The sequence below is a fragment of the Emys orbicularis genome, chromosome 18, assembly GCF_028017835.1.
Source record: "Emys orbicularis isolate rEmyOrb1 chromosome 18, rEmyOrb1.hap1, whole genome shotgun sequence".
NCBI lineage: Eukaryota > Metazoa > Chordata > Testudines > Emydidae > Emys > Emys orbicularis.
Genome location: NC_088700.1, coordinates 11135117 through 11157822, shown reverse-complemented (window position 1 = coordinate 11157822; position 22706 = coordinate 11135117). Strand labels below are relative to the sequence as shown.

General features: G+C 45.3%; 2 protein-coding genes across 6 annotated transcripts in view; both read left to right on the top strand.

The window, feature by feature from the left end:
- The window catches only part of PRRC2B (proline rich coiled-coil 2B), a 73257-nt gene extending 66588 nt beyond the window's left edge, over positions 1 to 6669 (top strand). For 3 of the 4 annotated variants that reach the window (XM_065418839.1, XM_065418838.1, XM_065418837.1), the window contains 2 exons: positions 488 to 569; positions 1916 to 6669. In XM_065418839.1, the coding sequence (XP_065274911.1) occupies positions 488 to 569; positions 1916 to 2056 (223 nt within the window). In that variant the 3' untranslated portion in view covers positions 2057 to 6669. Of the gene's footprint in view, positions 1 to 487; positions 570 to 1915 lie in introns of those variants that run through there. The other variant, XM_065418840.1, reaches the window with a different exon arrangement.
- Positions 6670 to 8865: 2196 nt separating this feature from the next.
- The window catches only part of POMT1 (protein O-mannosyltransferase 1), a 21065-nt gene continuing 7224 nt past the window's right edge, over positions 8866 to 22706 (top strand). For both annotated transcript variants that reach the window (XM_065418643.1, XM_065418642.1), the window contains exons 1-10: positions 8866 to 8987; positions 9336 to 9442; positions 10973 to 11023; positions 11804 to 11950; positions 12682 to 12793; positions 14627 to 14692; positions 15506 to 15599; positions 16385 to 16540; positions 17846 to 17976; positions 20828 to 20923. In XM_065418643.1, the coding sequence (XP_065274715.1) occupies positions 8866 to 8987; positions 9336 to 9442; positions 10973 to 11023; positions 11804 to 11950; positions 12682 to 12793; positions 14627 to 14692; positions 15506 to 15599; positions 16385 to 16540; positions 17846 to 17976; positions 20828 to 20923 (1082 nt within the window). The remainder of the gene's footprint in view (positions 8988 to 9335; positions 9443 to 10972; positions 11024 to 11803; positions 11951 to 12681; positions 12794 to 14626; positions 14693 to 15505; positions 15600 to 16384; positions 16541 to 17845; positions 17977 to 20827; positions 20924 to 22706) is intronic.

Sequence of the window (22706 nt, the reverse complement as noted above, 5' to 3'; positions counted from 1 at the left end):
ATACTGATGTAAAGTGTCATTGGGACAGCTTTGTTGTTTGGGGGAAAAAATCCCCACAAACCACCCTAATTAGCTCCGTGGCACTTCGGCGAAATGCAGAAAGTTACTGGGTTGCATCAGAGCCATGAGATTCTAAGGGAATTAAATTGGTGTTCCTTGCCGAAGTGGAAATGCTGGGATGTGGAATAAATGTCAGAATTCTAGTTTTGTCCTCACTAGCCCAAGTAGCTGAGGGACTAATGTCCAGAAACTCTAAAACCTCAGACTCTGAGCCTCCTTGATTCTTAGTTGCATTTTCTCCCCCGTCTAGTGAATGTGCTTTCACTTGGGTTGGCATTTTTAAGAGCTCAACTGGCCATATAAGGATGTTCTAATGCACAACTGGCCCTGCTACTTGCGTACTCTGAAGGGACCTTGCTTTCACACTGACCATGTTCCTGTTCCATTGGTAATGCTCCATGTATGCTCTCATCCCTTTGATTTCTAGGCCTAGCTCTGCCAGCCCCAGTGGGAAGCCATCTGGACCAGCAGTCAATATGGGTTCCGTGCAGGGACACTATGTACAACAGGTAGAGTATGTTAATATCTTTTGAGTCTTGTCCTGAGGGTATCTGCTCTTGCATGCTGCCAGATTCATAGAGATCCTATCGTGTTTTGAGCTGACAGGCAACCATGCCTGTGCTGTTGGCAGTGCTAGGATGTGGACTTCGGTGAGTGAGTGAGTGAGTTAGTTAGTTAGTTATAGATATCTGTGGTGAGCCCATTAGCAACACTGACCTTTGTCCTTAACTTGATTCTCTTAAAGGGCTTTCCCTGTGTTTATGCTGTTTGGTATTTTGATTTGAATAACCATAGCACCTAAGAACTCTAAGTCATTGACCAGGACCCCATTTGCTAGGTGACCTTGCAGTTCTAAGTAATCTGCCCCACTCCAGCCTGTCCCCACTTCTTATCTATGTTTCAGTTTTCTCATAAGTGTGTACTGTTATGGTAATGTTGGCTCCTTAATTGTTACCGTCCTCCTGACTTGGTTTTATTTATTATACATTTATTGTATTATTATTGAGCACTCTAGTGGAAGATAAGGACATATCAGAAACCAAATATATCTCCCCATCTATTTCTTGGTCTTTATCTACCCACACATGAGACCAAATGACTGAAAACTCCTCAGGGAAAGCAGATGAGAAGTTACCTTGGTTTAGCCGGGAGGTTTCTCACTAAAAGTCGAGGATGGCACATAACGGGGAGATGTGGATACTGTTCCCAGGCCCGCCACAGACTTGCTGTGTGACCTTGGGGAAGTCAGTGTCTTTTTGTTTTCCCTGTCTGTAAAGATTGGGGTGGGGAGATGATGTTGAAGCTAAAATAGCTCATGATTGCAAAGCATTTTGGGATACTTACATGTGAAGTGCTTTAGAAGGGCAGTGCCTCAAAAATGGGGAGTACTAGAATTTTGGAGCAAATTTGAGTGACTATCTTAGTCTTGTAGGGGGAGATACCAGCTTCAATGCACAGCCAACAAATTCACATGCTTGACAGATTTTAGCTATATTGCTGGGTGTGAGGTGCTCGGAACCTATGGTGATGGGCCACACAAGTATCACTGTATATCCATGAAGGGGTAATCAGAAACGAGAGGGAAAAGTAATTGAGCAATCTCTGGCAAAGCAGTAGCCCAAGTAACCTTCTGCAGGTTGCTAGACCTCACTTTAGGGAAGCTGGTGTTAAAATTGCTGCCTGCTTTTATTGCTTTGGGTATACTTTGGGAGGGAACTGACTAGTAGTGTGCCAAATACTTACCAGTAAGAAGCCTTTACATTGGAGCTGCACGGACAGTTATGCTATACACCTTTGTCTTTGTTCATTCCTAGGTCCCCTTGCTAGCTAATTCTTTGTTTCTCTATGTCAAAAGGCAAAGCAGCGAGTGGATGAAAATAAAACCAACCTGGGAGCTGTGAAATTGCAAGAACCATCCTCTGCAAACCAGATGAAGCCGGTGCGCACGGGAGCGATCAAACCTCAAGCAGTAAAAGTGGAGGAAAGCAAGGCCTAGGAGAGCCCGTGATCACCCGCTGTCTCTACTGGCTGAGAGAGGCATTGCAGCTCAGCCTGTACCCCACTGGAAGTTCTGAAAATCTGGCCAGATCCACCCCCAACCCAACACTGACTAAAGCAACATAATCCGAGCCCCTCTCCAACAAAGCAGTTTGAAACAATGGATATGACATTGACCTGCTTGCTCAAAAACCAAACCAACCACCTGCTCCCATGTGACTGTTGAGTGGCTCAAGCCATTTTTATTTTCATACCCCACCCACAAGTAGCCAGGATAGCTCATTTGGCAAAGCCCATCCTTCTCCTTCCCTACTTCTGTCAGCAGAATGGCAACGGGGGGAGAGGGTTAGTTGGAGGTTTTTCATTTTAAAGGCAGCTGAGGTTTTTACAAAAAAAAAAAAAAAAAAAAAAAGCTATATCTTTGTTTATTGCAAAACTTTTATATGTTCTCTCATTCCCCCTTCTCTCTGCCCCCTCATTCCTCCCAGAAGATAACTCCTCAAACCAATATCATGTTCTGAGATAGAACCTGCTTAATTTTATATACAGTTCTGTGCTACATTGACAGTTGTGACTCTCTTAAATTGAATTGCTTGGGTGTTCTCCCCCCAGGAGGTTTAACCTTCCACATTATTTGATTAAGAGAAATACAGGACAGTTAAGGCATTCAGTAATTTTTCAGTATTTTGGTTTTAAGCTAGAAGCAGTGCTTGCTTTAGAAGTAAATGTGTAACAAAGGTATATAGTAAATCAATGCATTAATCTTGAAACTCGCACCACTTAACTGTAGCTTTGGGGTGCCCTGTGCACAACAAAATGTGGCGTTTTTGTTTTAAGGAAAGGCACTGAAATTCTGTTGCAAGCTCATCTGGATCTAGTTGTTTTTGTGGGTTGGGTTTTGTTTTGGAGACTGCCAAATACACAGCGAAAGGTAAATCATGGATTTACAACATGTAAAATCTGTTAATGAATCTCCACACCTTGCATGGGTCAGAAGAGTTGGCTAGAGCCAACAGGTCTATTTGGACGACTTTTTGTAGCTGTGATGCTCTCGCTATGCTCCACCCTTGGCCGCTCTAAATCTTTATGCCTCCTTGCCTCATGGGGCTGCTCTGTTTCCCCAGGGGCTGCTCTCTGAGCTTCACTCTCCCTTCTTTTCCAGGTCTTGCTCTCTGCTTCTTTCTCGTCTTCATAGCTTTTTGCACAACTCCCATGGACACAAACCAGTGGGAACTCCCCCTCCCCCCTCTGCATACCAGTCATAGTACACAAATTCAATTCTTTTTTTTTTTTTGCATCACAAGCATATGGTTACATAGCGGCAGTTTGGATTCATCCCTGTGTTTCCTCCTTCCCCAGACTAACAAGTGGTTCTCTCCTTTTGGTGCAGTTGCGTACAGTGGGTATGCACTTCCTCAAAAGAATTTGGGGGCATATTAAAAAAGGTCCCAATGGGAAGGGTGTTTTTTTTTTTTTTTGATTGGGTGTTTTTGTGTGTGTGTGTGTGTATCTATCTATCTTGCAGGAATGACTTGCCAGTTCCTGAAGGTGCTTGGGTCCTAAAGCTGATATTGGTCTTAAGTAAACTGAACCACCTCCAGCTAACTTGTTTGTACTATTTAGCTCTTAAAAAACAAAGAATGGACTCTGTTACTCTGAAATTAGGGAAGGAGAATGTCACTTCTCTGGTAGATGATAGCCTATTGACTGTACCATATACCTATGCTAGATGGCAGCAGGTAAATTGCTGGTGGTTCCAAAGAAGACATTTTGAACAAAGAATGTAATTGGGAAGTGGTCTGAAATTGTTTTTTTTTAGAAGAGCAGGTTCTCCAGGATTTTCTAGAGATGCATTTGAAGTTTTAAGCTAGGTATAAATCAGGTTTATACAATAACATTAGAAAGATCTTAGACACCTGAACTAACTTAGACATAGTAATGTCCCCTCAGATCATGGTAAAGAACCCTGAAGGGATTGGGATAGGTTGGTACTTTTAAAAAAAAAAACAAAAAAAAACAGAACTTTCTTTTTAATTTTGTGGATTTTTAATTTTACAGCAGTGTGTCAGCATGTCTCTAGCACTCTACAAAGTACAGACCTTGAGAATTAACGACACACACAGCCTTCAGAAATCTCCCAAACTTGTTTTCTCATCTGCTAGTCGTCATTCCTGCTCCCAACATTTTCCGAAGACGACTCCACCAGTGAGTCACCCAGCCCCCTTCTATCCCTGTCTCCCTCCCCATCTTCACCTTGAAATATTGTGATCAATTGAATTGGTTAAAATTTCTTTATTACATTGTGCGCCCTCTTGCCCCCCCCCCCCTTCTTTGCCCAGCTGGCCCAAGATCGTATCAGACCGGAGTCTAATGGCTAAAGACTTATCCAAGCCTCTCTTCTCTTTCCTTCCACCCCTAGACACACTATTTAGTCTTTTCAAAGACAAAGATCTTTTTCCTTCATCATATACGACTCTTGAATGGTCCTGTGTGTTGGAGAAATCAGGTTATTGCTAGATATGAGATGTTTCAGTCCCTCTGGTGTAAATGCCATCAGAACTATAGTTCTTCCTGTTGAAAAAGGTCATCCCTCTTTCTCCTTTACCCCCTTCATCCCCAAACAGAATAAAACACTAAAATTTATTTATATGTATTTGATGTTGTAGGTCTAGGTGAAAAAGTAAATGTTTCACTGCTCTATTTATATATTATGTCTGAATTATTCTGTGCAGGAAAGGCCAAGAAATGCATGAGAGCTTCATTCCATTCATCACCTTTGCGTGACTGTCAGCTGTGGTTTACAAGACTCTTTCACTTAATGGATTTTTGTCTGATGGAAAACAGTTTTAGAGCCCAAAGTTTTAACTTCTCTGCCATGTTGTTTGTTAGCGCTAGTACAAGGTTAGTGCAGCCTGTGATGCTCTTGAGAGTCAAATAAATGGAACTGTCTCCAGTCCTCAAGGTGCAGAAATGTAAAGGTCTCTGGGCCCTATACCAATTCATTTTTGGGAGGGAGAGGTTGAAGATGCATGGAATGTTGATGGATTTATAGGTGGTTACTTCTACTTGCCATCTCCACTCCACTGCTGAAAGGTGGGGCTCCGTAATGACTTCTTTGCTACTGAAATTTGCTTTATCTGCAAACTGGCTGCCAAACAGATATAGTATGCAGTGGGAGGGAGAGGTGGAATCCATGCTATCACAACAGTGGGTTAAGCAGAAGTATTCAGAGGCTAACTGTGTTCTGCATTTTAACCAGACTGTTTAGTGGAAGGCCTGAAGCATGTATGTGTGTAAATACTATTCTATTATGCACAGTGACTGCTGGCCTGTCAGCTGCATTCAGTGCTGCCTGCTTTCCTCTGTGTTCAGTCTGCTTTTAGCTCTCAATTAAAAAAAATTAACGTGAGTTTTGAAAAAGATGCCCTGTATATTTTAAATAAAAGGTTAAATCAGCACAGTCACCAGTGAAGCAAGTGGTGGTGTTGATCTTTCATAACTCACTATTGGCTTTCCCATTTGACAGCTGTACAGCATTCAGTAACTCTGAATGTGTTCTCAGCCCATTGAATCTCATATGTGTTTGTGTACATGCAGAGAGGCGCGCCATTTAACAGATTTCCTTGCGAGAATGCTGCAAAGCTACAAGCTGCCCTGTGGTTCATGTATATTTATATAGGTATATAAAAATGGAGCTTAGCATTTCTGCTATGTCTCACTTTTTGGCAGGCTACTATATTCACTTTTAAACGAGCACCACTCCATGCTAAGATCTGTTCTGTTGCATTATGTTATCCTTCTTCTGTTTTGCTCCTGACTGGTGAAGCACAGATTAATTTCTTGGAATGTCAACTATTTTTGGCAGACAGCCCCCAGTTTCCTTGTATGAAAGATTTCTCTTATGAGTAAGAATTACATTTACAATAACAAGCAGAATCCTTGTAATGTAGTTGTGGCCCATCAATAAGAGATGAACAATTACTAAAGCAGTGGAACTACTGGCTGTGTGAAGAGGCAGAACCAGTCCAACTATGTATTTTTGGCTTTTTTGGTTTTTAAATCCAAAGGCCACCAAGTGGCATAGACAGCCTCTTGGATTTAATGATTTGTCCCTAGCACCTCAAGATGTCTGCAGTCAATAGCTAACCGGTAGCCCTGGGAATCACAGCAGCAGCAATGGAGGCACTCACTCTTTAGCATGTCAAGGCATTGTCCTTAGTTGGAATCCTTTCTCTGGTTCTGTATAAATTGCATTCATTGTTTCTAAAGGGGATATTGTACTCCATAAAGCTTATAACCCCATGACCTGTATAGTAAAGTTTTTTTTGGCCTTTCCTCTTTGTCTTTTTTCATGTAGACCAGATATTTGAAAGGGCAGACGATGGATAAATGTGTAATGTGCAACCTGTTTATATTTTTTGGAAACTTTAACTTGGACCAGAACTCAAATCTTGAAATCACCAGGCCAGTGGTGGCACACTCTTTATTGCCCTTTTTCCTTATTTTCCGTACCTATTGTTTCTCCTTTCAAATATGTGATTGTATTAGCTCTTTCCATATGAAAGAATTCTCCTTATTTAAATAAAAAAGTTAAAAAAATAAATAAAGCAGATTATGCTTTTCTCAAATTCCCTGTGTGATTTTGTTTGGTTTATATTTTTAGGAAGAGATTTATGTAGTTAGGTTTTTATATTGTGCCTATTACCATGTTCTCTGAACACTTAATGCTACACTTAGCATTCTCTACCATAACTAAACAGATGTTTTTGCCTTTCCTAATGGCTTACAATACACACAATTCCTATTGTTTATAATAGCTTATTTATATCATTGTGATACCTAGGGCCCCCCTTGTGCTAGGTGTTGTATAGGTTAGTACCCAGGAATAGAGCGCTTGTTAGCGTTTATAGACTGACTAGAAGATTGGGAGTTCTGCCAGTCAGTTGTAAGCCCTGTTGCAGAACTACTTCGGCCTGTACTGGACAGACAACTGTTTTTCTGCAGAGTACAGCTCCATCAGTGGAAGATGTAAGGTAAACACCACATCCTTCCAGCAGTAAGAGCCATGCTGGGGGGGGAAATGCTGATAAAATTTCCTATCACTAAGTAGCCATCTCACTCCAGGAAGTAGCTTCACCTCTGTGCCTCAGTTTCTCCCTTTGTAAAACAGACTACAGTCCTGCTTCCCACGGTGCGGCTTTAATACGTGTTCGAAGGAACCTCCCAGCCATGGCTTAGCTGGTCAAATTTGCATGTGTGACTCCGGCTTTCCTATCCCCGTGAGGCCACGCCCCTCCTCAGGCCCAAGCAGCCAGGAGGTTGCTGCTATGGCAACAGAGCGTTTCCGCTGTGCGTCTGATGTTAGGCCGGGAGTTACGCACGGCAGTTTCCGGATCACGTGATCACTGACGGCGGGCGGCCCCGCCCTCTCTCTTGGCCCGGAGCCCCGCCCGGTGCGTCCCGGCCGCAGCAGCACTGGGGCGGGGAGGCTGCGCCAGCCGTTCGGGGAGCCTGGGGCTGTGATTGGTCGGCAGCGTGGGATGAGGCGGACCCGAGGCCGGAGGGCGGGGCGCTGCGCTGCGCTGTGGCGGGTGACGTGGGTGCGCGCTCTGAGCCGAGCCGGGGTCTTAGCGTGGGGGACTCTCCTCAGCGCAGCGTGCGCGGCCGGGACCGGTGGGGGTGGGGGGCAGCCCCGTGACCCAGATTCCCGCCTGTGGGGTGTCACCGCGAGTCTCGGAGCATCCCGCCCCACCCGGCGTTAGCATGGGCCTCGGCTCTTCCAGACACAGGCTAGGGAAACAGGACCGGCGGCGCGGCCTGGGGGGGGCTAACGGTTGTTCTCGGGCCTAGTTCATTGCCCCAGACTGAAGGGACGCGCAAGGATCTCAATGTACTGAGGTGAGACTCTGCCCCCCTCGTCTCTCTTTTTCCAGGCGCGGCCCCCAGCGCGTAGCAATTCCCGGGCCTCCAGGGCTGCGGCATCGTGTCGTGGGGGTTCTGCACAAGCACTAGGGTTTTTTCCTCTCTCGGCTGCAATAAAGCCCCTTCATCAGTGTCTCTGACTCGCTAAGAATGGCACCATAAGGTTCACAGTTTATTGCATCGCTAGCTCCAGAGCAAATCTACATTTGCAAGCGTCCACACTGTTAGGGGGAGAGGGATAGCTCAGTGGCTTGAGCATTGGCCTGCTAAACCCAGGGTTGTGAGTTCAATCCTTAGGGATCTGGGGAAACAATCTGTCTGGGGATTGGTCCTGCTTTGAGCAGGGGGTTGGACTAGATGACCTCCCGAGGTCCCTTCCAACCCTGATAATCTATGATTCTAATTGCCAGCACTGCCAACTCAGCCTGGGGTCTGAGAGGCTGGCTCACACTTCATCAGTGAGAAAGCATCTGAATATGAAATTTAACTTTACAATTATGCTGCTGATGATGCATGAAACAGGATAAGTATCCAGAAGTCTCTCCTTGAGCTGAGTTGTGTTGGCTCTGCAGGGCTAACAATTTAAAACTAGGGAAAATGTTTGAAACTCATAAGGACTGTATGTGTGGAAGCTGATTGAAACAGTATCTGCCATTTTTAGGTAGACCCTTATTAGAGTAGAGCAGCATTTTAGGGTTATTGTTGCACAGGTTGCATATAGAAAATATTTCACTTGCAGACTGGAAAAGAGAATACTAGAAATGCTGTTGTCCTAAACTGCTGGCAGTGCCTTAGTTACGTGACACATTTCTGATCTGAATGGTAACTGCAGCTGTTTTCTTCTCCCACTTTGCTTTCAGAGGCTTGACCATACCATTCTGCAGGATGTTGGGATTCCTGAAGCAGCCTGTTGTGGTCACTGCAGAGATCAATGTGAATCTGGTGGCTCTGACTGTGATGGGATTAGTAAACCGGCTCTGGGCACTCTCCTACCCGCGGGCTGTGGTGTAAGCACAGCGCTTCACTTCCCATTTAAAATACCTGGGATTTTTTATTTTTTTTAAAGTTTGCGAGTGAGAATGTAATGGTGATGAAAGGTTCTGGATTGCTGGCTCAGGATACTTACATCCTGGTGTGGATTCAGCGCACGCAGTGGCAATGCAAGCATCCTCACCAGCATGCCTCAACCCTGACCTAGAGGACTGAAAGGGATGCTAAATCTCTATGCTCCATTCAGTCCCTCTGCTGAGATTGCCAAAGGAGGAGTCAGTTAATGTCCCCATCACTAAGGTATGGGCGCGTTGTGAGATGTTTCCAGTTAGACTTGACACTTTTCTTTCTCTGTGGTGTTTCAGTTTTGATGAAGTTTACTATGGCCAGTTTGTGTCTCTGTACATGAAGCGGATCTTTTTTGTGGATGACAGTGGCCCGCCATTTGGCCACATGCTGCTAGCTTTTGGAGGTAGGGGCTCCATTGAACTTTAATTTAGGAAGCATTTATTGCTCTTTGCTTTGGGGAACGAGGAACAGGTTGCAGATATGCTTTCAGTTCTCAAATTCTATCCTTGTGGAGAAGGGATAGGGCAGAATTTCTTCCACGGAGACCTTGCTGATTTCATTTGCTTTAGAATGACCACATGGGCTTTGGGCTAGTGCAGAGGTGGGTAAACTGGCCTGTGGTGGGACTGTCCTTCCCAGCCCTTGAGCTCCCGGCCGTGGGGACTAGCCCCCGGCCCTTCCCCCGCAGCCTCAGCTCGCCGTGCCGCCAGCGCTCTGGGTGGCAGGGCTGCGAGCTCCTGCCAGGCAGTGAGACGGTGAGAGCCCCGGGGTGTAGTGTATTAAATTGCTCCCCGTAGGAATGTGCTACTTATGGTGTGCTACTTACGGCTGCCAGTGCTAGTGCTCTGTAAGTAGCACATTCCTACGGGGAGCAATTTAATACACTACACCTGGGTAGGGGAGGCTGTTCCTCCCCAAACAGCCTGTCCCCTGCCCCCTCCCACTTCCTGTCCCCTGACTGCCCCCCTCAGAACCTCTGACCCATCCAACCCCCCTGCTCTTTGTCCCCTGACTGCCCCCTCCCGGGATCCCCCGCCACTAACCGGCCCCCCCGGGACCCCACCCCCTATCCAATCCCCACTGCTCCCTGTCCCCTGACTGCCCTGACCCCATCCACACCCCCGCCCTGACAGGCCCCCGGGACTCCCACACCTATCCAACTGCTCCCTGACTGCCCCCCGAAACCCTTTGCCCCTCCCCACCCCCTTACCATGCCACTCAGAGCACCAGGACTGGCAGCCTTAAGTAGCAGATTCCTATGGGGAGCAATTTAATACACTACACCAGCCCTCCATACAGTTTTAGAACCCTGATGTGGCCCTCAGGCCAAAAAGTTTGCCCACCCCTGGGCTAGTGGCTTGGAGTGCAGGAGGGGGGAAAGTGGTGTAACTCTGCAAGTTTACCATTTGCCATGACCCCTACCCATTTCCCTATTACAATGGAGGTTTCCCCCACACTTTTATCTTACTCCCAGACAAACAGGAGGACCGAACCAAACTGTACAATGACCTGGAGAGGTTAGAGCATTGGGAATAGAAGGCAACAAGAGAAGATTCAGGCCCCAAAAGTGTGAAGTCAAGGGAGAGGAAAGGGACAATATAAAATGGGGGGGATTAATTAAGCAGTTGCCCCTTTCATGTCAGTGTGTGGTTTATTTTCATATTGGCTCCTGCATACTATCCTAAGGTAACTTTTTCATGTAATAAAGCACTGCTACAAGGGAGATGTGCGTCTGGGAGAGATGGTCCATAAGACTCTCTCTTCAAAAAGTGGTCTGAGTATAAAATACTGAGGAGATACTCATGGGGATGTAGTGGGAGGCTAACTGTGATTAAAAAACAAATCTTTATGGAGAGTAATTAACCTTCAAAATTTTATCACCCATTTCCATGTGCCACTCACTCCAGCCACATCTGCTGCTGCTCTTTTTCAGGTTACTTAGGAGGCTTTGATGGAAACTTCTTGTGGAACAGAATTGGGGCTGGTAAGAGCTGATTTTAACAGTGTCTCATTCTTCCAACAGAATAGAGCTGCATTTCAGAGCTGATTAATGATTTTTTAGTCACTAATAGAAGCAGAGGGGTTTTTGTTTTTGTTTAGTTTGTTTACTTGATCTTGGTGATGTTTCTTCAGAAGAGATGTTAAATCAAAGTCTTCTGTATGACTGCAGTGGATGTTTCAGAAGATGCTAAAGATCCCATAGCTCAGAAGAGAGTAGAGAGTAATTATAAAAGGCAGCATAGTCCAGAAGATAGGTTAATGGGACTGAGAATCAAGACACCTCCCAGCTCTCAGATTGACTTGCTGTGACACCTTGTGCAAGTCCCATTTGCTTGGTTTTCAGAGGTGCCGAGTATCCACAGCTCCCAGTGATTTCATTTCGAGTTGTGGATACTCCGTTTTTCTGAACGTCATACTTCACTTTACCCATCTTGAAAAAGGGGAACAATGATACTTGCCCATTTCCTGAAGCCCTTTGAAGTCTACAGATGAAAGCACTGTATAAATGTGAAGGATTATTATTAGCCTATGTTACTTCAGATAATTATATTCTAATGTCCCCTAACTGTGAGTAAAAGAAATTGCAGGATCGGGCTACAGCCCCGCATTGCTGATATCTTAGCTCTTTGTTTATAAACAACATGGGGAGATACCTTGAGTCTGAGAAGAGCTGTATGAAACCAAATCCTATTCTTCTTGCAAACACCGATAGAATAAGCAACGGCTTCTAATGCTCTTGTTCTCACACTGTTTTCTGTTCTAGAGTACAATATGAATGTGCCCATTTGGTCCTTGCGACTGCTGCCAGCACTAACTGGTGCCCTGTGTGTACCTTTAGCGTACCAGATTTTGGTAGAGCTGCACTTCTCCCATTGTGCTGCGCTTGGAGCTGCCCTCCTGATTCTCTTCGGTAAGGATTGTGCCTTCAGCCTTACTCTCCATACAGAGGGGGAATGATCCGCTTTCCCCTTTGAATTCTTCCACGTTGAATTTTTAGTGCATGTGGCAGTTAGTAAGAGCAGTGCTGAGAGTTAGGGAGGTGGGTGCTGCGGTGCACCAGTCCTGATCAGCATATCCTGCTATTCAGTCCTGAGGCCCACACACAGCTCTTCCCATGCACTTCAATTCTGACCTGCAGCACAGCCTGCGGTTCCAGCCCTGCTCCTAACTAGACACGACTAGGTCTCTCTATTATTGAACAAAGAGGAAGGTTCGACACGGAACCTCACAGCCATGCGGGCAGCTTTATTTCTTTGCCTTTGAGGAGCCTCTTTAGGCTCTTCCTCAGATTTCTGTAATATACTGGGGATGGGTGTGCATGACAGAAGGGCCATACCTCAGCTTTAGATTTCAGCAAGTCTTTTCTTCTTCCCCTCACCCATCTGCCATTTCCCATGCTTGAAAGGTTTCTCAAACACAGAGCATGGCTCTGTCTCTCATCTCAGGCTTATTATAATACTGTGAAAAGACTTTTGTTTTGCTTTCTTTGGAAATGTTTCTTTGATTCTCAGTTGATCAGGTCTTTAGAAGTCCTTATGGTTGATGGTATTGTTGCTGCCATGAGTATTGCTTGACCGTTTTCCTACGAATAATTTATGCCTAATTTGGTGTGTATATATCTTCTCCTTCTGTTTCTAACAGAGAACTCTCTGATCACTCAATCCAGGCTGATGCTCTTGGAATCAGTACTCATCTTTTTTATCCTGCTTGCAATTTTGTCCTACCTGAAGTTCTACAATTTACAGAAGTGCAGGTACAACTGGTTTTCATTCCTGGGCATTGGATAACCTTCCAGTTAGTTGTAATAAGCCATTCATCATTTAAGTATAAAACATTTGTGCCTCTTGGTTTTTTTTTAATTGCCATATAAATAAATACATCAAAGGCTGTCTGGCACCAATTATAATAATCTTGTGTGTGGTATACTGCAAACCTTATTTGGGGTGTGGGCTAGTGGTCCAAATTCAGGCTGGGGAGGCAAGAATCCTTATCTAATTGTAGCTGTGCCTTGGGCAAGTCACTTCATTTCTCTGAGCCTCAGAATCCCCTCTGTAAAATGGGGATAATGATACTTGACCACTCATAGTGATGTTGGAAGGATTTTATCTTCCAAGCAATTTGAAAGTTTAAATTTATATTGGAATTGGAAAAGGTTCAGAAAAGGGCAACAAAAATTATTAGGGCTATGGAACGGCTTCCGTATGAGGAGAGATTAATAAGACTGGGACTTTTCAGCTTGGAAAAGAGATGACTAACGGGGATATGATTGAGGTTTATGAAATCATGACTGGTAAGGAGAAAGTAAATACGGAAGTGTTATTTACTCCTCATAACACAAGAACTAAGGGGTCACCAAATGAAATTAATAGGCAGCAAGTTTAAAACAAACAAAAGGAAATATTTCTTCACACAACGCACAGTCAATCTGTGGAACTCTTTGCTAGAGAATGATGTTGTGAAGGCCAAGACTATAACAGGGTTCAAAAAAGAACTAGATAAATTAATGGAGGATAGGTCCATCAATGGCTATTAGCCAGGATGGGCAGGGATGGTGTCCCTAGCCTCTGTTTGCCAGAAGCTGGGAATGAGCGACAGGGGATGGATCACTTGATGATTACCTATTCTGTTCATTCCCTCTGGGGCACCTTGTCATTGGCCACTGTCAGAAGACAGGATACTGGGCTAGATGGACCTTTGGTCTGACCCAGTATGGCCGTTCTTATGTTCTAAAGCAGGGGTCCCCAACGTGGTGCCTGCGGGCACCCTGGCGCCCGCCGGGGCATCCATGTACACCTGCCTACTGGCCGCTGGAAAAGTAGCCACTGAAATGCCGCCGAGAAGCGGCAACGTCAAGAAGCGCAGCGGCATTTTGGCGGCGATGCCTCTTGATGACGCTGCTTCACGGCGGCATTTCGGCGGTGACGCCTCTTGACGTTGCTGTTTCACGGCGGCATTTCGGCGGCGACGCCTCTTGACGTTGCCGCTTCACGGCGGCATTTCGGTGGCTGCTTGTCCGGTGGCCACGGTCCTCGGCGGCTAGTCGTCCGGCGCCCGCCCCATGGAATAGGTTGGGGACCACTGTTCTAAAGTGTTGTTTAAATGATAGTGGGGTTGTCTTGGCTTCCTTATAATTTAAAAAAAAAATCCCTTGGCTGTTTCTCCCTCATTGCCAATTCCTGGTCTGGAAAATTTCCCTGTGCATAGAAATAAAGAGGGTGACAAATATCCCTATTAGTCATTTGTTATTGCTCATGGGCGCAGAGTCAACTTAGAAATCTTTGTCTCTTCTCGCGTGGCTTTGTGTGTTCTCTGATTCTTGCAGAGCCCCATTTAAAATAATAGCCTTTAAACTTAGCTCAGCCTGTGGCCTAGCCCATTGCTTTATTGCGATATTGGAAGCTGTGCAGACTCTCAGTGCTCAGAATGACTTTTCAGGGTCAGGAGAAGTGTTTAACATCCACACCTAGACCAAGGATAACAATCGCTGTCCTGGGAGGCCTGATATAAACTACGATTAGCATAATAGAATTCTAGTTGGGTGCCTGTATCTTACTGTGTTTTCTCTCCTTTTGTCCTTTTATCTAAGCCCCTTCACTGCAGGCTGGTGGTTTTGGCTTTTATTGACTGGAGTTGCTTGTTCCTGTGCAGTTGGGTAAGTACTGACTTCTCCTGTCATGTTGTTTTACTAAACTCCCAGATTGCGTTAGTGTTCACCATCTCAGCCTTTGCTTTGCTGTGTTATCAAGAGCTCAGCTTTCCAAGACTCGCTCTTGATGCTGCAGCTAGTTGTGGCACATCTGTCTGTAGCAAGCTTCTCCAGGTTTTATTCTTCATTGAATACCCCTGAAATAATCAATGAGCCGATGACATCAATCCACATGAAGCAGTGAAAGACAAACTGATGGGGGTTGTACTGAAAAGAATGAAATACACCTCTACCCCGATATAACACGAATTCGGATATAACATGGTAAAGCAGTACTCCGGGGGGGCGGGGCTGCGCACTCCAGCGGATCAAAGCAAGTTCGATATAACGCGGTTTCACCTATAATGCGGTAAGATTTTTTGGCTCCGGAGGACGGCGTTATATCGGGGTAGAGGTGTACATATATTGGTACAAGCCTCCATCAGAGATGGGCCTTCTAAAAACTGAGACCTGGATTTCAACTCCTACTTCCAACTTTGTGTTTGTCTGAGTTCAGGGACCCTCCATACTCTACCTTGTGATAGGCTGCCTTGTTATCAACAGCCTCTCCGCCTTTGTCATTAGCAAGCAAATAGCCACTTCAGAGACCAAGCCACAAAGCATCTTATTCAGTCAGCATACAGAACTGGAGCACCAATGTTGCTGGGCTTGGGACCTCCTTGCTCAAGAGAGAGTTTGAATACGTACACCTTGCATTAAATCCTGTCTATAGTCTGGGTATGTTTAACCCAATTTGATCTTTGTGTGCCGTCTTCTCAGGGTAAAATACATGGGGCTTTTCACCTACATGCTGCTCTTGGCCATCGCTGGAGTCCACTCCTGGCACTTGATAGGAGACCAGACCTTGTCAAATGTAGGTAGCCTAATGTACTCGATAAATAGCATGTAATTACATTCACAGCATGCATCCAGAGAAGGAGGCGCAAGCTAAAAGCCTTCTAAACCATCAGCTAATAATTCAACACTTGAAGAAATCCTAGGCATGTGTTGCAATTAAGCCTACTGTTATGGTCTGGAAGCCCTCTGCTTGCAGAGTTATGGCCCAGCTATGTTATAGGAAAAAAGCAGGGTCAAGTTTGAGAGAAAGTGTACGTGTGTAGCTTTTCTGGTGCCGAACTGTATTTCTGAACGGGAAGTGGCTTGCCCTCCTGCCCATCTTTAATATGGTTTGACAGGGTCTGCAGGTTAAAACCTATCCAATTTCAGTGTATCCTGTGCACCCCAGTCTGACCTTGCACGAGAAGTGATTAAAGTGTCCGCACTGGTAAGTCCACAGGGAAGTTGGGGATTTTTTTTTCCCTATTCCTTTTTAAAAATAACCAAGTACCTGGTTATCCTCAATAGCTGGGAAAGGGGTGGGGGAGCAGGGGAATAAACAGATCTGCTTACTTTTTCCCAGCTCTGCTGCATGACCTTGGGCAAGTTGCTTCATCTGTCTGTGCCTCAGTTTCCCCATCTGTAAAATGGGAATACCCTTCCATATTTCACATAAATGTTGTGAAGCATGATTAAATAACACTGTAAAGTGCTTTGAGATCCTGAGCTGTATTAGCCTTATTACCTATCAGTGGGGGAGAGCTGCACAAAGCTGGGACTTACCTGAAAGGATGTAACAGTGAGTTCTTTGTATTCTGCCAGGTTTCTGTGTTGTGCCATTTGCTGGCGAGGGGACTAGCTCTAGTAGTCGTTCCAGTAGCAATGTACCTGTCTTTCTTCTACGTTCACTTGACTTTGCTCTACCGCTCAGGACCTCATGACCAGATTATGACCAGTGCTTTCCAGGCCAGCTTGGAGGTAAGGAAAGCGGGAGTGAAGGAAAGGAGATGTTGGAAATGGGTCGTGCACATACCCTCTGTTGTGGAAATGGACTAGATTAGCACCATGAAATACTTGCTCCTTTGTCCTCATCTTGCTGCTATTGTGCTATAAAATGGCCTTAAGCTGAAATAGTGAGGAAGTGCTGAGTCCTAATAGTAAGTGAAAGCTCTGTCCCCATCTCTATCCTGGGGCTTTCCTTTGTACCAAAGCAATGTTTGCTGTCCCACACAAAATATGCCCACTCTTCTACATAAGAGCACAGTTAGAGCTAAATTCTCGAGTTGGTTATGCCAGTGGAACACTACTGAAGTCAATGGAATTAGTCTCACAAGTAAATGATATAATGAAATCACAAGGGGGTTTTAAAAATACCAAAACCCAGAATTGGAGGGAAACTATCTAGTCAGGGCTAGGAGATCAGTAACATGTCCCTAACACAGCGGGTCACCTATAGCTAGAGCCCTGTTTTATTTGCAAATGCAAACCAACATGAAATAAAATGAAAAACTCGCCCTCTAGTGGCAGCTCCTGTCCCACCACTCACTCAGATTTGGCCCCTGTCATCATGATGGCAGGATGGATGGGTCAAACATGAGTGGAACTGCAACCCCATGCGTCAGTTTGCAGTGCCCAGAGCGGGGAGCCAGGCGCACCCCCAAGGGACAGGAGCTGCTGCGTGAGTGTGGGGCAGGCTTGCTCAGTAATACCCGTCTCCCCCAGGCTTCCCTCCCTCCCTCAGGCAGGACCCAGCCCTCTCCCTGTGCCTCCCACTCCCCCTGCATGACTCAACCATCCTCCAATACCTGTGGGGGGCAGGACCAGCCCCACTGTGGATGGGAGAATTGATAAAATGAAATAACAAGAAATTCCCCTCCAAACCCCCCAAAATTATAAAAAAATATTTTACGGGGCTCTACCTACAGATTCAGTAGAGACAGATGTTAGTCACATTGCTTAATCCTCAGATTGCGGTACTGAGAGCAGTGTAAGGACCTACATAGACTAGAACAGGGCCCATATAGAATAGTCCCTTAGTTTATTGTTGGTGCAGGATTGCTTTGGGGATGTTCCCTGAGACCCTGAAATTCTGCAGGCTTCATTCTGTAACCAGATTACCTCTGAACATAATGTTGCAGGATCGGAATTTTATAGCTATAACGAGGACAGCAAGCCTTATACTAACATGTTATATTACACGTTAAAGCTGTGAGTGACTCTCTTCAGAGTCAAACAGCTTCTGAGTTTTTTTCTTCTGGTTTATTATCTTATTATGCTTTTTAGGGCGGGCTAGCTCGGATCACACAGGGCCAGCCCCTTGAGGTAGCCTATGGCTCCCAGATTACCCTGCGGAATGTTTTAGGCAAACCCATGCCATGCTGGCTCCATTCTCACAAGAGCACTTATCCCATCAGGTGAGGAATCTGTTTTGTTCTGTAACACTAGAGTGTAAGGGGCGGGGGTTAACTGTGCTCCTGTTCTTGAGCTGACAGTTCAGATCTCACTGTCTGTGTTTGTGCAGCATCATAGCCTCTCTTTACATCAAGCTTTCAGGGTATGTTATCTACTGCATGTCATACAAAACCTTGTTATTACTCCACGAAGGGCTTTGGAGCCCATTAATATTCCTATTGAAGCGTCGGGGGGTAAACTTCCATTGAGCAGTTCGTAGTTATAATACCGATTAGGATAATGTGTGATTCATCCTTAAAAGAATTTTGTAATCAGCTTGCCAAACCACTGGCAATTAATTTCAACGTCATTGAGAAGAGGGAAGGTACCAGAGATTTGCAGGGGAAATAAAATGTAGGGGGAGAAGGGAAAATCCTAGTATTTACCTTCGATTCAGTCTCACTTCAGTCCCTAGTACAATATTAGACCAGATTATGAAAGAGAGAATTTGTAAGTACCTACACGGTAACAGAACACCAAACAGCATGGGCTTAAAAAGAACAGATCAGAGCAAGAAAAGGGCTTGCTTTTCACAATCCAATTCCAAAATGAGAGGATGAATGGAATGTGGTAATGATGCAAGGGCTCTAGATTTCAGTAGTGTATTCAGTGTTATCTGATGTGATTAAATTAAATTTTAGATTAAATCTCAGGAAAAACTTCATTCCTGTAAGAACAGTAGGACAATGGAACAGACTCCCTAGGGAGGTTGGGGAAGCTCCTTCACTGGAGGTTTTCAGAAGGAGGCTGGAGCCATCTGTCTTGGATGGTTTAGACACAACAAATCCTGCATCTTGCCGGTAGGTTTGACGAGATCAGTGGCTCTCAACCTTTCCAGACTACTGTACCCGTCTCAGGACTCTGATTTGTCTTGTTTCACCTCACTTAAAAACTACTTGCTTACAAAATCAGACATAAAAATACAAAAGTGTCACAGCCACACTATTACTGAAAAATTGCTGACTTTCTCATTTTTACCATATAAGTATAAAATAAATCAATTGGAATACAAATATTGTATTTACATGTCAGTATATAGAGTAGTATAAACAAGTCATTGTCTGTATGAAATTTTAGTTTGTACTGACATCACTAGTGTTTTTTATGTAGCCTGTTGTAAAACTAGGCAAATATCTAGATGAGCTGATGTACCCCCGGAAGACCTCTGAATAACCCCTAGTTGAGAACCACTCGACTAGGTGACCCTTGTGGTCCCTTCTAACCCTATGATTCTGTGATTCTAATTGTCCTTGGAAATGTAAATTGGTAGGAATTTGAGCACTGTTACATGGCCTGGAAATTGGTTAAAAGGATCAGGAAAACCGGCACTGTATTGAGATGCAAAAGGCATCCAGTGGGATGCAACTGAGATCAGTGATACTACCATATTCCTTAGCAATTAGGACATGTTGGAAATGCCAAATGAGTACAGAGAAAAAAACAGAGTTTAAAAGCTGGGCAGGGAGACAAAATCACGTTGACTTGGTCAAATGGAAGCTAATATATATGGTGGGGAAATAATCTGAAATGCAGATATTCAGCTCACGGGACAGGGGAATGGTATCTAGAAAGCTGTAATTTACAAAAGAAATCTTGGTTGGTAGTGGAGAGAATACTGAACGAATGAGTTTCCCATCAGCTGCTGCAGCCAGTAGACCAATGCAATGTTTTGGCTACCTATACAGAGACTGTTACTTTTCCCCAGAGTAAGGAGATGACAGTCCCTTTTCATACAGCTCCTTTGGCATGGTAGCTAGAATACTGCATATGATACTGGGCATCACAATACCAAACTGATGCTGGCAAACTTGAGAGGATTCTAAGATCAGAGCGAAATGAGTCTAGATTGACTAAGGCCAGGCCTACACTGCGCACTTACTTTGATATAACCATCACTCAGGGGTGTGAAAAATGCACACCCCTGAGTATTGTAGTTATGTCGACCTAACCTCTGGTGCAGACAGCGCTGTGTCTCCCACTGACATAGCTACTCCCTCTCACGGAGCTGGAGTTACTAAGCCGACAGGAGAGCGTCTTCATCAGAAGTGGTGCAGGTACGCCAATGCAGGTTTGTAGTGTAGACTTGCCCTAAACAATGACTGTGGGGATGAGAGAACCATCGAAACACCAAGGAAGGAGGGGAATGGTTTATGGTGCATGATGAGGTATATGTAAAGAAAATTAAGAAAAATTACCTCCATTGATTTCCTGCATTGTTGGATAGTGGTCTCAAGGGAAACAGTGGAAGCGCCGTTGTTTCTGGCGTTTCAGATTAGACAGGGTAAACCTCTGGGGAATATACAGCAGGGACGCATCCTCCATTAGCCTGGAGGGCTGGAAAAGAGAAGCTAGTAGGTCTTTTCCCTATTCAAGTCTCGTGCTTTAATCTTTCCACCTTCATTTACCCAAGCACTGGCCAAAGCCATTGATAGCCCAACCCACTCCATCCCTTCATGGATATTACAGCACAGTTCACTGCATGGAAGAGAGGGTCTGAGCATTGGCTTGTCAGGCACCCCTTGAAATGGAAAACAAGAAAACACGGTGAGTGCTGGATGCACTCTGCTCCTCAGAAGCCTTGGCCTCAGCACATGTATTACATTACATCTGATGTGGTGTGACTCCTGTGCTTTGCTCTGTATATTGTGTCTCTTCAGCTGTCTTCAAAAGAACAAAGCCAGTGGTGTAGTGCCGATTCAGGTCACTGAGTGAGACTTGCTAGTTTAATCTGAGGCTGCTCTCTGTTCCACACAGTCACAGGGAACAGAGCTGTACCATTCCCTCAGAGTTCTGTCCTCTTACCTACCCATATAGGTACGAGAATGGCCGAGGCAGCTCCCACCAACAGCAGGTGACTTGTTACCCCTTCAAGGATGTCAATAACTGGTGGATTGTTAAGGATCCTGGGAGGTGAGTATACAGGAAACATGCTTAAATGCCATACCATGAGCTCTGCTGATGAAAACGGATCCCAAAAGCTAAGCAGGGCTAGGCCTGATTAGTACAGGGTCTGGACACCAGCTGGGAATACTGGGTTCCATAGGCTTAGAGAAGTAACTGTGGTCTAGTGGATTGAGCATGGGTCTGGGAGTCAGGACTCCCAGTCTCAAGTTATGTTCCCCACACTGCCACTGACTCACTGCATGTCCTGGGGTAAGTCACTGCACTACTTCATCTCCATTCCCCCATCTGTCGAATGGAAATGATAGTGTTATTGGATCTTCTGGGGTGCTGGAAGGATTTAATTAATATTTGCAAATGCTTTGAGATTCTGGGATGGAAAGTATTATACAAGGGTGAATAATTTGTATACAGCAAGAGAGAAATAGAAACGTCACCATAAGTTTAATTCCAGAAAAACATCTCCTACCACCAGATAGTGACTAGAACTGGGCTTCAGTTAAATCTTTTGCACAGGCAGGAGGGGGCACTCAGCTGTAGGGAGATGCTGGCTGTCCCGATCACCCTGCTGGCTGACTTAGGAGCAGCACTGAGGTGCTCCAAAAAAAGAGCTGCTTCTGCCAGAGGCATGGGACCTGGGGGTACAAAGGGAATTGTAAAGAGAAATGAAACTGATGGGAAAGTCTTTGAATTCCATTTCGCATGTGAAAAAAATCAAAATACTGCTTCTAAAGTCTGTGTGCAGGTCTCAGGCTTTGTCTTCACTACCCGCCGATCCGGCGGGTAGCAATCGGTCTATCGGGGATCGACTTACCGCGTCTAGTGAAGACGCGATAAAATCGATCCCTGATCGCTCTGCCGTCGACTCCGGAAATCCACCACGGCAAGAGGCGGCAGCGGAGTCGGCGGCAGCGCGGCAGCGGTCGACTTTCCCCCGTCCTCACAGCCAGGTAAGCCGACCTAAAATACGCAACTTCAGCTACGGTATTCACGTAGCTGAAGTTGCGTATCTTAGGTCGGACCCCCGCTGTAGTGTAGACCTAGCCTCAGTGAGTAGGGCTGACCCTGGCTGTACTTGAGTAGGCCTCAGGAAATAATAGAATTCACTTTGAGGGAAAGTATCTGTTTGTGTTTGAAGTTAGGAATGAGATATAGATCCTCCCAAATTAGAGAGAATCCCGTGTGTGTGTATCCTGAGAGTCAGGAGCCTGGTCTGCTCTTAAGTTTTGTCAATTAGGGGTTATGCCAGCCAAAGCCCTAGTGTAGACAGGTAAACTGGCAAAAAATTGCTTTTGTTGGTATAGCTTATTTTGTTGGGGGAACTGATATAAGCTGTACCAACTAAAGGATGTTTTGCTGGTATAAACTGCATCCAAACTAGGAGTGTTTGCCAATATCGCTGTGCTGGAATGGCGCTGAAGTGTAGACCTGTACAGAAAACTGCTGGATCGACAGCCCTGGGGAGTGAAGTTTTCTCTTTATCCACAGAGCAGCTAAGTACAGGGAAGGCTGGGGAAGCTTCAGTGTCCCACCCCTGCCAGTGTGCATTGTACCTGTCTAGGGTGAGAGGGGGGTTGTGTCTCTATGACCCACACAGGCTTTGGAGACTGCCCAGTGACGGCGTCCGTTGTGATAAGGATACGTGTCAGACCTGACTCATTTCATATAAGCCATCAGTCAGCTGTTAGATGGAAATAAATTTTGGTGACCAGTGGCTGACCTGGATTCAGATCAGCCACCAAGAGGCTAAAAGCTCTGTTTCCCATTACTGATTCCCTGAGTCAGCCTGTCC